Source organism: Narcine bancroftii, chromosome 9, assembly GCF_036971445.1.
Source record: "Narcine bancroftii isolate sNarBan1 chromosome 9, sNarBan1.hap1, whole genome shotgun sequence".
NCBI classification, from domain to species: Eukaryota; Metazoa; Chordata; class Chondrichthyes; order Torpediniformes; family Narcinidae; genus Narcine; species Narcine bancroftii.
In genome coordinates, this window is record NC_091477.1 from 97075963 (window position 1) to 97088635 (window position 12673).

A 12673-nucleotide genomic window follows, 5' to 3' on the forward strand; every position below is an offset into this window, starting at 1 on the left:
GATCCTTGGAGAAAGAGCTCAATCCTTGTTTGGCAGATTTTCAGTCCCAAACCTGTTGCAAAGCCTTAGCACATTGGATATTCTTTTCAAAACCAATAATGTTCTCTTATGGACTTATTTCTCCAATATCTACAGAAGTTAAATATTGGCCATATCTCCAGGGAAAATAGTTTTTGATGAAAATGAAGAATTATTTGGATGACAGTAGGAAAAAAAGATCATGTCTAACCAGATTTGTGTAACTGAGCCATGAATCAAAACCTCTGTTGCAAATTGTAACTTATTTTGTCTTTCATGAAACTTGCAAGCACATTGAGCCTCTCTGACATGAAACCCAAAAATTTTTCCTTTGCTGGGTGCAAGTTTGATGTGGATTCCATTCTTCCTATATGAAGTTCCAGAAGAGGAAAATTCAGTATATGTGGCATACCCATCCATTGTTAAATTTGGCTGCTTTCAAGTACTTCTTTTCCAAAAGTGAGTATCAGAGATCATCCTGCAATCTCTGGTTTCTTCAATGCATCAACAAAATCTCCTTAAACATCTCTCCTTTTTCCCCATAATATCCAAAATCAAGTGGGAGGAGCTCATAGATTTCTTATTAAAGTTACAACCACCCAGTCTCCATCCCTTTTCTAGCAAACCCAATTCCTCTTTACTCCCAGCCTTGTACTTCTGTCTTCTGTTTTGTCTTCTGTCTCTTCTGTTTCCTTGAATCCATTTATATTGTCTGCCTATTGCTCTCTTTATTTCCAGTATTAACGGTGCACAGGATAAATGCTGAGAAACTGATTATTGCTGGATAGAGAGTCTAGTGCTAATTACATGACATTAGGGCACAATTTGAACTATTTAGGATTGAGATGAGGTGAATTTTTTCTTTTACGCTATTTTGTACGATAGAAGAATCAACATTGGGCTCAAATGGTTGTGAATCGTTGAAATTCTCTACCTATTTGAGCTCAACATTGAGGATATTCAAATCTGAAAAAGATAGATTAGAAGTTAAGACTATAGCTTTTTTTGGGATAATGTGGAAATGTTGAGGTTTAACAGTATTGAATGATGAAGCAAGCTTGAGGCCCTCTCTTCATTTGATCCATCACCTCAGCTGGCTGCTTTCAGACATTTTGTACCCAAAATTGCTGATTACACAAGATTGCCTCTTCTCACCATCTTCTTGCTTCATCTCCCAAGCATGAACTCCAAAAACAGTGTCAGAAACTCATCACTGTGCAATGACCCATGCAGTCGCTATCCTTGCAAATGATCAACTTTTCTCCAAATCCTCCAAGGATTTTCACCTCATATCCTCAGCTAAAAGTTTCTATGAACTCAACACTTTTTCTAATATTTAAATAAAATTGTTGAAGATGTTGTTAAGAATACTCTGAGGGTATAGAGTAGGTTCTGTGAAGATGATTCTCTTGGTAGGGGAGGCTAGAATTGAATGGTGAGAGGGAGCTGCATAGTTTTAGAATAATTGGTTTGACAATTAATAATGAGATGGGAAATTGTCCTTCAGAGTTTTATGATCATTGGATTGCTCCATTCTGGAGAACAATGAATACTGAGCCATTAAATACAACAAGGGTGAGCTTGTGCATTGCATAATGCAATACAAGGTGAATCTGGAGGGAAAATGAGTTGTAGCCAATGGGCCAACCATGTTTAATCTTATTGGATGGTTGAGGATGCTCTTGGGATCATCTAGTTTTCTTATTCCTATGCTATTACAGGTTTGAATTTTGAATAAGGTATTCAAATCTTTACTTTCATTTTGCTTTACTTGTGTCATCTATAGCAAATATAGATTATTTATGCAGTTAAAATATTAAATCAGGCCCAACAAATTTAATGTTAATAAAATAAATGATGAAAATATGATTCCACTCATAGCAACAAATCCTTTTCACCATATGGTTTCCATCCCAGTTTTAAAGGGAGCAGATGAGAACTTTACAAATATCAAATTTTCAAACTTTATTGGATTTATTTCAATTAGAAAAACTACATGTTACTTTTGCCATTGAAGGTGGGGAAAGGAAATTGAGGAATTGCATTTGATGCTGGGAAAAGATGGTAGTTTATCATTAAGGATACTCTGATACATTGTATCATCTGTTGATACATGGGCATGCCTGAGAAACCTAATGAAACACTTCATAAGAGATGAGTGTGGAATGTCCAATGGCATCGCTTCTCGACCTTTTTGCTAAGATCAAGTGTAGAATATCCAATGGCATTTGTATAAATGAAAAGAAAGGTTCGAAGTAAGAGTCCACTAGATGAAGTTGAAACTCATGGGATTGAAGCTAATTAATTTGCATCTAAATAAATTGGTGATTAATGATATGCAAATTCTTGTTGGGCTTACAGCTTTACATTAAATGATTTGGATGATGGAGAGGGCTGATCGGGTGGGGGAGTAGCAATGTTCACAGAGTCGCCACTTCACTGCTCCAGAGATCCAGGCTCGTTCCTGGATCTTGGGTCCCCTCTGTGTGGCATTTGCATGCCCTCTCTGTGAGTGCGTGGATGTCCTCTGGATGTGCTAGTTTCTTCTCGCATATCAAGAATGTAGATTGCCCTTAGTGTGGAGGTGAGTGGTGGAATCTAGGGGGACTTGATGTAATGAGGGGAGAATTAAAGAAAGCATGGGATTAATGTCGGATTAGTATAAGTGCGTGGCTGGTTGGTGTGGTCACAATGTGCTAAAGGGCTTGATTTTGTGCTGTATGTGTTCTGATTCTATAGCTCTACAAAAAATCCACATATCCAGGTTTGCTCATGCAGCCGACTTGGACCTTGTAAGATATTTCACAGAAATATTAAATTAGAAAAATTTTAATAGATTAAACAAATAGATCAAATGGATTTCAGTACAACCAAAGTGAGGTCATCCACTTTTGACCAGAAAACAGTACTTTCTAAATGGCAAAAAGCTAAAAGCAGTGAAAAGTCAAAAACATTTGGAGCTAAGGGGAGCAGATGAATTGTCCATGTAATGCAGATTATTAAATTGTCGTGGACAAAGACAGAATATAATCTGTTCCTGCGCCAACACTTCAATAATGTACAAGCATCACCTTGGAAGATGTGTGTCATGAGTTTATTGGAACAAAACCTGGATTCCAAGATTTAAATTTTGTGGAGCAAATGTGCAGAGTTCTGCACCTTGGAATTTAGAATAACTTGATTTCAAATTTTCAAGATATTGAGCTAAAATGTTTGGGTGGACAGAGGGAAAATAATTTCTGCTGAGGGTTGAATTGAGGAGGAACATGGTCCAGATTTCAGAAGGAGGACCTTGGAAGTGAGTCCAGAAACATTTCTGTTTGTTGTGCACAGTGGAAATTTGGAAAGGCAATGCCAAGATCAGTGGATGGCAGGACAGGGTTGAAGGGCCTAATAGCTACTTGTACTATTTCAAAGGATAATGAGAAGATTTTTAGGAGGGTTTTTTTTGTCATATTTGGTAATATATATTTTTAAACTAGTCTCAGACTGATGAAACCTATAACTCTGAGCTTTCCACAGATGAGCCCACTGATTCCTAATGTTCCCTTATATGGAAACGACTCTTATTGACACGTTTTGTATAAAAGGTGATGTATTGTCACCTAGGAACTCTGTTGCCAGCTGTTCAAATTTAGGAACTGGGAAGTAAAGGATCTTCCTTCTGAAGTCAGAAGAGACAAATCATATTTCTTGTGTGCAGTCAGAAGTCTAACTTAATTTAATTGCCTTCTGCTCAAACGTATGTACGTCATCATATAACAGTATTAGTGTGTAGCTGGTCCTGACAAAAAGCAGCAGCTGTGTAGTTGAATAAGCATTGTGCTGTAAACAAATCTGTTCTTGGCACAAATAAAAGGGCCATGTATAACATGGATGTAGATCTATCACTAATCGACTGCAGAAATAATTATGACCAGGCTCCAATCTGGTGTGGATGAAATTAATGAAATCTGAGACACAGTGGCACTTTTAGATGATGAGAAGATGCAGTGGCAAGCATGGTTGAAGGTGAATCATGATAAAGGGAGGCAAAAAATGGTTGACATGATTGAACGTAGCATGGAAAGTGAAGTGGGTAGTTTAGAAGGTTTGGGCCTTAAATAGCATGTGGCAGGGCAGTGGCGTATAATAAACCTGTGAAGAAAATCCTTCTCTTAGTCTTTGTTGATGAATTAATTCTGTTCCTGCTCTGGATCTATTGGAAAAAGTATGAATCATATTGACGTATCCTGCCACTTCTCTACATTTGCGGCTACTCTGCTATAACCAGGGGGATGCAGAGCCCCCATCCTGCATCAGTACAGCTGAAGTCAGGATCTGGAGCTATAAATTAATTATGATGTTGGGTCCTTCAGAAAGTTGTTTCCCACTAATCACTATTGATAAATAGTTTCCATAAATATGGATTATGGGATTGGAGGCTAACTTTGAGCAATGCCTAATCCCCTGTATTTCTTTCATTGTGAATTAGATGCATGACGGAAACTATTTAGCACTGACAGATACATCAGATTATTGTAAAAACAGCTCAAAATTGGGATAGGTGTGGGAAGGAGGTAGTTGCAGGTCGACATTCCATGCGCTGCACAAGTTCCAGTCAACTGCATCAACTTTCAGTCAATTTAATGATGAATTATGGGTGGTTTTCCTCTGTTTTCTGCTGAAAACTAGTCTGACTTCATTCATTGATTCAGACGAAGGAACAATAGTGAACAGTAACTTGTGTTTATCAAATAGAATCCATACTGCAAAATGTTCCAAGGTATTTCAGAAGAATGCTGTCAGAATGTGTCCCCAAGCCACCTAAGGTGGTGAAGTGCAAATAACCGAAAGCTTGATAGGATTTAAAGAGAATCACAAATAATGGAGAAGAGCAAGATGAAAACATCCAGGAAGTTAATGCCAGAACTTGTAGTCTTAGCTTTTGAAAGTGTATCTGAGATCAAAGGGGTCAAGGAAAAGGTCAGAACTGCATTTAAATTGAAGAATGAGGCAGGATAAGATTTCAGGTGAAGTTGTGAGAGATTTGAAAACAAAGGTGAGATTTTTAAAACCTAGATTTTACTTAACCAAAAGCCAAGGTAGAGCTGTAGGGGAAATGAAACATTAGGATTTGCTGGAGGTTAGGACACAAGCAGCAAGAATCTGAGGATATCAGGTGAAGTAAGGCAGGCACAGAGTAGTGCAAACAGATGGATTTAGAGGTAGTTTAGGTAAGTGATCTAAAGTTCTACACTGGTTGCAGTAAAATTGTGAACAGTCTTGTTCTGTTTTCTATCGTGGTCAATGGAGGACATGTAGTTTGATGGCAAGACAATGGGTTTGGTCAAATTGGTTGTGTTTCTTCTGGCTGGAACCAGAATTTGCAGTCTCAAAATCAATTATCCATTGATGACAGTGATGAGAAAAAGTTTCTTCACCCGGTGAATCTTTGGATTTTACGGCCAATTCTCATTTGGAATTTTAAAGACTTAACTATTATGCACAAAATGAGTCTATTTGGTTTCCACCCCTCTCCTCCCCCTTTCCTTTTTCTCAGGCAGCTATCTGATCTGCCACACTCCTGGAAGAGCTCAGGCCTGAAATATTGATGGCCTTTTACTTCCGATGGATTCTGCATGTCTTGCTGTGTTTCTCCGGCACTTTTGAGTACTGTGGTTATTTTATCCCTCAGATTGATGCCACTCTGAGTGCAGCAATCCCATTCCATCTCATTTTGCTGTACCATGCATGCCTATTTTTTTTGGCTGTAACCAATATTAAAGGGTAATCCACAATGGCCAATTAACATATGGATGTGAGGGGAAACCAGAATATCCAGTAGGAAGTGAGATGGCAGTTGTTGATGATCCAAGCAAGATTGTCAGCATTGGAAGAGAAGCTATTGTTGTTGATTTATTACTTGTAACTGGATGGATTTAGGACAGAACCTTCAACTAAAACGAATGAAATGCATTAATCCAATGTTCAATTCAATTCCTTGTTATTTGTCAAGTTTGATCATGATACCTCCGCACATGCTCGGGGAAAACAGAAGGTGTCCCTTTTGATTACATCTAAAGTCATTGCATTTGGAGCCCTAGTCTTGCCAGCATTAAATTGAAAACATAGCATGCTCTTTGTTTAAGTTATGAGATTCAGTTAAAGCTTACCAAAAGCAGATCATTAATGCTTTCAAGCAAGGGCAGACAGAGGCAAATGGTATTGTTGTAGAAGATCATTACTATAATTCAGAGGAGCATGAGGTAACATGGGTGGTGTAACGAAGTGGGGGAACACACAAATAATCAGATATTAAAATAAGGGAGAATGATGACACGGGGGCGTCATAGATTCTGAAAGGTAGCAGGGCAGGCCAATAAGGCATGTGGGCTGAGTCCTATGTAATTTGCAGCTGTAGCAAAACATCCCTGATCATGGAAATGCCAATTGGAACCTGTAGCAGGTTAGACAGGTGTAGAATTTTAAGGATCCTATTTAGTCCAGTGAGGAGGGGTGGAGTAGTTAAGATATGTTTTAAAATAGTCATAATGAGAATTTATTGTCATGAACGTGTCAAGAAATTCATTGTTTTGCAGCAGCGTCAAAGTGTAAACATTTATAGAAATCACCTTACAACATCAATCTTTTAAAAAGTGCAAGATAAAGTCAAAGTAAGACAATGTCTGTGGTTCATCGTTCATTCAGGAATTTGAAGGCAGATGGAAAGAAGCAGCCCTTATGTCAAAGTGAAAGGCTCCAGTACCTTTTCCCTAATGGTAGCAGAATGAAGCGGGCATATTCTGGGTGGTGGGGGTCCTTGAGGATAGAGACTGATTTCTTAAGACTCTGCCTCTTGTAGAAGTACTTGATGGAATGAAGGCTGGTGCTTGTGATGTCACAGGTCGAGTTAACAACCTTCTGGAGTTTTTTTTCTGTTCTGAGCATTGGGACCTCTTGCTTTGGTTTAATATTTTTAAAAATTTTTTTTATTTTTCACACTATGAACCATATTAACCAAAATGCACACAAACATTTCCCTCTTGAATATACACAGTGTCATTTTCTCCCCTTTCCCCCCCTCCCTTCCCTCCCTCCTTCCCACCCCTCTCCCTACCCATTAAATGTTCAACATATACAATACAATAAACCCATTAAACAATGTAATCACACAATGAAAATAAACAAGAAAATTGTGTCATCTACTTTTACACACTGGGTCAGTTCATTTAATCTTCTTCTCATTCTGTCATTTTAGGGGGTGGAGGTCCACAGTAGGCCCTCTCTGTTGTGTTCCATGTACGGTTCCCAAATTTGTTCGAATACTGTGACATTATTTCTTAAATTATATGTTATTTTTTCCAATGGAATACATTTATTCATTTCTATGTACCATTGCTGTACTCTCAGGCTCTCTTCTGATTTCCAGGTTGATATACATTTTTTTGCTACAGCTAAGGCTATCATAATAAATCTTTTTTGTGCTTCATCCAAATCGAGGCCTAGTTCTTTACTTCTTATATTACTTAGAAGAAAGATCTCTGGATTTTTTGGTATGTTGCTTTTTGTGATTTTTATTAATACCTGATTTAGATCTTCCCAAAACTTTTCCACTTTCTCACATGCCCAAATTGCATGTACTGTTGTTCCAGTTTCCTTCTTAAAGTGAAAACATCTGTCTGATACTGTTGGGTCCCATTTATTTAACTTTTGGGGCGTGGTGTATAGCCTGTGTAACCAATTATATTGTATCATGCGCAACCTCGTGTTTATTGTATTTCTCATAGTTCTGGAGCATAGCTTTTCCCATTTTTCATTTTTTATCTTTATGTTTAGATCTTGTTCCCACTTTTGTTTGGGTCTACAGCTTATTTCATTGTTCTCTTTCTCTTGCAGCTTGATATACATGTTTGTTATAAATCTTTTAATTATCATTGTGTCTGTAATCACATATTCAAAACTGCTTCCTTCTGGTGACCTCAGTCTGCTTCCCAATTTGTCCTTTAAGTAGGTTTTCAGTTGGTGGTATGCAAACATTATACTGTGAGTTATACCATATTTGTTCAAAAGATAATAAATTATTTCTCAAAAAACAATTTTTTATTCTTTTGATCCCTTTTCTCTCCCATTCTCTAAAGGAAAGGTTATCTATTGTGAAGGGGATTAGTTGATTTTGCATCAATAATAATTTTGGTAGTTGGTAATTTTTGTTTTTTTTCCTTTCTACGTGAATCTTCTTCCAAATATTGAACAGATGGTGCAGTACTGGTGAACTTCTATGTTGCACCAGCTTTTCATCTCACTTATAAAGTATTTGTCCTGGTACCTTCTCCCCTATTTTATCTAGCTCTAATCTGGTAAAATCTGGTTTGATAAATATCTGATAGATATCTTAATTGTGCTGCTCTATAATAATTCTTAAAGTTTGGTAGCTGCAAACCCCCTTGTTTGTACCATTCTGTTAATTTATCTAGCGCTATCCTCGGTTTCCCCCCTTTCCATAAGAATTTCCTTATTATTTTCTTTAGCTCATTGAAGAATTTCTCTGTTAAGGGAATTGGTAATGATTGAAATAGGTATTTTATCCTTGGGAAGATATTCATTTTAATCCAATTTACCCTTCCTAACAGTGTTAGTGGTAAATTTTTCCAATGTTCTAAGTCATCTTGTAATTTCTTCATTAATGGCTAATAATTTAATTTGTATAGATGGCTTTGGTTTAATATTTTAATGACATTTTAAAAGTACTATATTTATTTCCATTTTAATTGACACTGAAATATTTTAAAATTGTTAAAACCAATGAAGCCAGCAGAGCTTCCCTCAGATGTTTGCTAGTTGTCAAAGACTGTCATGGGTTTCCTGAGCCTTCTAAGCTCAGTCACCATCCAGAACACAGAAATGGTTGGATTCTGGGCCGCAGAGAGCAGTCAGGTGAGCAGGACTTCTGGTTTGGCTAAGGCAAGTGTAGGTGAATAGCTAGTGGTGAATCTGAATGGAAGGCACAAGGCAACACTATTTGGCCCAACACATCTTGAATTCCAAAATGTGACAAAATAAATAATCTATTTTTTTTAAAGTTTTGTTTTTAATTTTGAAGTGTCACATAAACTAATCATAATGGAATTTTCTATCATTCGTTATTTCCAGCATTTCTAATGTGGTTTAATGCTGAGGTACATGTTTTGTATAAATGGTAATTTCTTTTAATGCCGATTGTTTATGCTGGTTTCAATAGGATATTTGACTTTCCTTTTAAAATGTACTTTTGCAATGCCTGAAGCTTAATTTATTCAGTGTGTTAATTTGCTTTTATTTTAATCCTACTTATTCCTTCTCAGACCTGGAGCAGAACAAAGACTTCAACAACGAAGATTACGAATATGAAGATGAAGCTAAACTTGTTATATTTCCTGACCACTTTGAAATTCCTTTGCCAAACATAGAGGAGTTGCCAGCGCTGGTCAGTGAGTGTGTTCAGTAGCTGCTCTAAATCTTCCCCTTTCAAGGATGTTTTTAATGTGAGAGAGGTGGGCAAGTGGAGTTGGTTGGAGGTTACTGCTGAAGAAAGATGCACAATTCCCTTCAGCCTAATCATACGACTCTTGAGGAAGATGAACACTGGTTTACCAAAGAATGCAATGTATAACTTGGGAAACCTTTTTAACCTAGACTTCAAAGAAAACAAAATTTATTGTTGATTTGAATATGATTTAATAAAGTATGTGTAGAGTTTCGGACTGAAATACTGTCAAAGATTTTAAATTAATGTCAATGTAACCAATTCATAACAAATTTTTAATATCAGAAATTTGTAAAGCAGGAAAAAAAATCATTGAAAATAAGATGTCTCAAACTTGATGCTAAAAGGACAGGATATTATAGAAAGGCACTTAGAAACTTTAGAAATGTTCAAGATCATCAGGCAAACTCAACCTGGTAATGTGAAAAGAAAACATGGTTGACTAATGGTTGAAGTTCTTTGAAGAAGTAAGTAAGCTTAGGGAAAGGGGAATTGGAGGATGTAAGATAGTTAGAGTCTCTGAAGCCATTTGATAAGGTGCACATCAAAGGTTATTGTGGAAAAATAAAAGCTCGCTGTGTGAAAATCCATTAACGTGAATGGAAGACTGATTATATAAGTAAGTAGGCATAAATCGCTTATTTGTGGTTGATATGATGTAATGAGTGGTGGGCCACAGGGATAAGTCCAGGATACATATTTAACAATCAATTTCTAAATGTGCAAATGACATAAAAACAAGTAGAAAAGTAAATCATAGGATATAAGGAAACTACAGAGTGAAAATATTTTGATCTGGGAGAGTGGAGATGCAACACTGCTCCAGAGGAATCAACCGCCCAGTCCTAACGCTTCTGGCTCCATATAGGTGTTGTGGCCACTTAGAGGAGTTGAAAGTGTTTTTGATCTAAAAATTCTACAACTGTGGAGGTCTGTGCCCAAGATGATGGCGCCTGTGCTCGGAAGTGGGCACGAGGGTTTATAAACTACGGGGAGCAATGGACCAGCACAGAGCATCAGAACTGGGGAGAACACCCCTCATTGAGAAGGAGGAGCAGAGGAGAAAACCCTGCAGGATGGTAACCATGGCAGCGAACCAGGGTGGGGCTCAGCAGCTGGGACCCACACAGGCTGCAACCAACTTGCAGTGGGGGCACCCACATGACTGCAGGCTCCTGGAGACTGGCTCATAGAAACCAGTTGTTCAAATCAAAGGCACGTAGAACGGGATGAGATCAGGATTCATTTTCTTCATCCAGAGGATGGAGGATCTGCAGTGTAATGATAGAGTGCTAGCGATAATCCTGACCACTATCTCAGTGAGATGTTGCCATAAACCCAAAGACTGAAGTTGAAGCTACTACACTATGTCTTTGAAGTGGTGTTCGCACCAGGGAAACTTGCTGAGTTGATGCAATATCCAGGGAAACGACTCAGAATAAAGCACACATTGAGAGTTCCACAGAGATTTATGTGAATCTCCACGTGGACCTGATCACTGAATCGCTTCCCGTATCTGACATGAAATCCAAACAGATCGCAGCAGAAAAAGACACAATTCTACAGCAGGTCATCAAGAATCTGAATGGCCTAGAGGTGAATGTCAGCCATTCTACAACATCAGACCTGAGCTGAGTGTTGTCAATGGGCTTCTACTCAGACAGATCAGAATTGTCATTCCTCCATCACGACAACAAGAGATGCTGAAAGCGTACATGAGGGGCACCTTGAAATGGAAAAATGCAAGAGGAGGGCCAGAACTGCTGTTTATTGACCAGGGATAAATGCTAACATTGACAGGATGGTTTCTAGCTGTGAGACCTGTTTGAAGCATCATGCAAAGCAGGCAAAGGAACCCATGATCAAAACTAACTTACCAGTGGAATCATGGCAGAAAGTTGGGTCTGATCTGTTCCACATGGGTGGAAAGAATTACTTGCTGGTTATTGATTATCTATCGAATTATCTGGAGATTGCACTGTTTCCTAACATGTCTGCTGCTTGTGTGATCAAATATATGAAATCGATCTTTGCAAGACATGGAATTCCTCAAATTGTTTACAATGACAACGGACCATGTTACAGTTTTAGAGAACTTCAGAACTTTGCAGAAGAGTATGATTTTTGACATGTGACTTCAAGTTTTCTGTATTCTCAGTCAAACAATAAAGCAGACAAAGGAGTTCACATAATTAAACAGTTGCTCAAGAAAGCACAAGACAGTGGCTCAGATCCCTATTGAGCTCTATTGAGTTACAGACCTTCACCACTGAACATGACATGTCACTCAGTGAGCTTCTGATGGGACATAGAATATGCACTATGTTTCCTTACTCTGCAGACCCAAACAAGAACAGAGATGTCCAAGATTTCAAACAGAAACAAAAGCATCTGCAATGGAGGCAAAAAGAAAACTATGACAAGTCAGCAAGAAGCTTAGGGCCACTGGCACAACATGACACAGTGAGGTTCAGAGATTCCATCATTTAGGACAAAAAGGCCACTGTTCTGGAGGAAGTAAATCCAAGATCCTACACTGTCAGGACAGAGGACGATCGAATACTGAGGAGGAATCGAAAGAGCCTGCTGAAAACGCAAGAGAAACTCCAGGAACAGACCAATGCAGAGGATCCAGCCTGCACAGCACAGAGGAAACACCACCAGTGCTAGATCAGCAGAGCCGACACAATCACCAGTGATAAGAAGATCCACATGCATTATCAAAGCACCTGACAGACTGAATCTCAAAAAGAAAAAGGACTTCACACTTAAGAAGTTTAGAACCATAGAACAATTACAGCACAGAAACTGGCCACCTCATCCCCTCCAGTGTATGCCAAACCTTTTTTTTTTTTGTTGCCTAGTCCACCCAGTCTATAACCCTCCATACCTCACCCATCCATGTACCTCTCCAAATTCTTCTTAAATGTTAAAATTGAGCCTGCATTTACCACTTCAGCTGGAAGCTCATTCCACACTCCCAGTACTCTGTGAAGAAGTTCCTCCTCATGTTCCCCCTAAGCCTTTCCCCTTTCACCCTTAACCCACGATGCTACTTTCAGGGAATTAGGTATCTGTATTCCCAGATCCCTCTGTTCTACCGCACTCCTCAGTGCCCTACCATTTACAGTGTATGCCCTTTGGTTTGTC

The 12673-nt window shown here is 38.4% G+C and overlaps 1 protein-coding gene across 1 annotated transcript in view; it reads left to right on the top strand.

Annotated features, from left to right (window-relative positions):
* usp13 (ubiquitin specific peptidase 13) overlaps window positions 1-12673 on the top strand; it is a 93340-nt gene that overhangs the window by 15683 nt on the left and 64984 nt on the right. The window contains exon 4 of the mRNA XM_069896987.1: window positions 9342-9463. Within this exon, the coding sequence (XP_069753088.1) occupies window positions 9342-9463 (122 nt within the window). The remainder of the gene's footprint in view (window positions 1-9341; window positions 9464-12673) is intronic.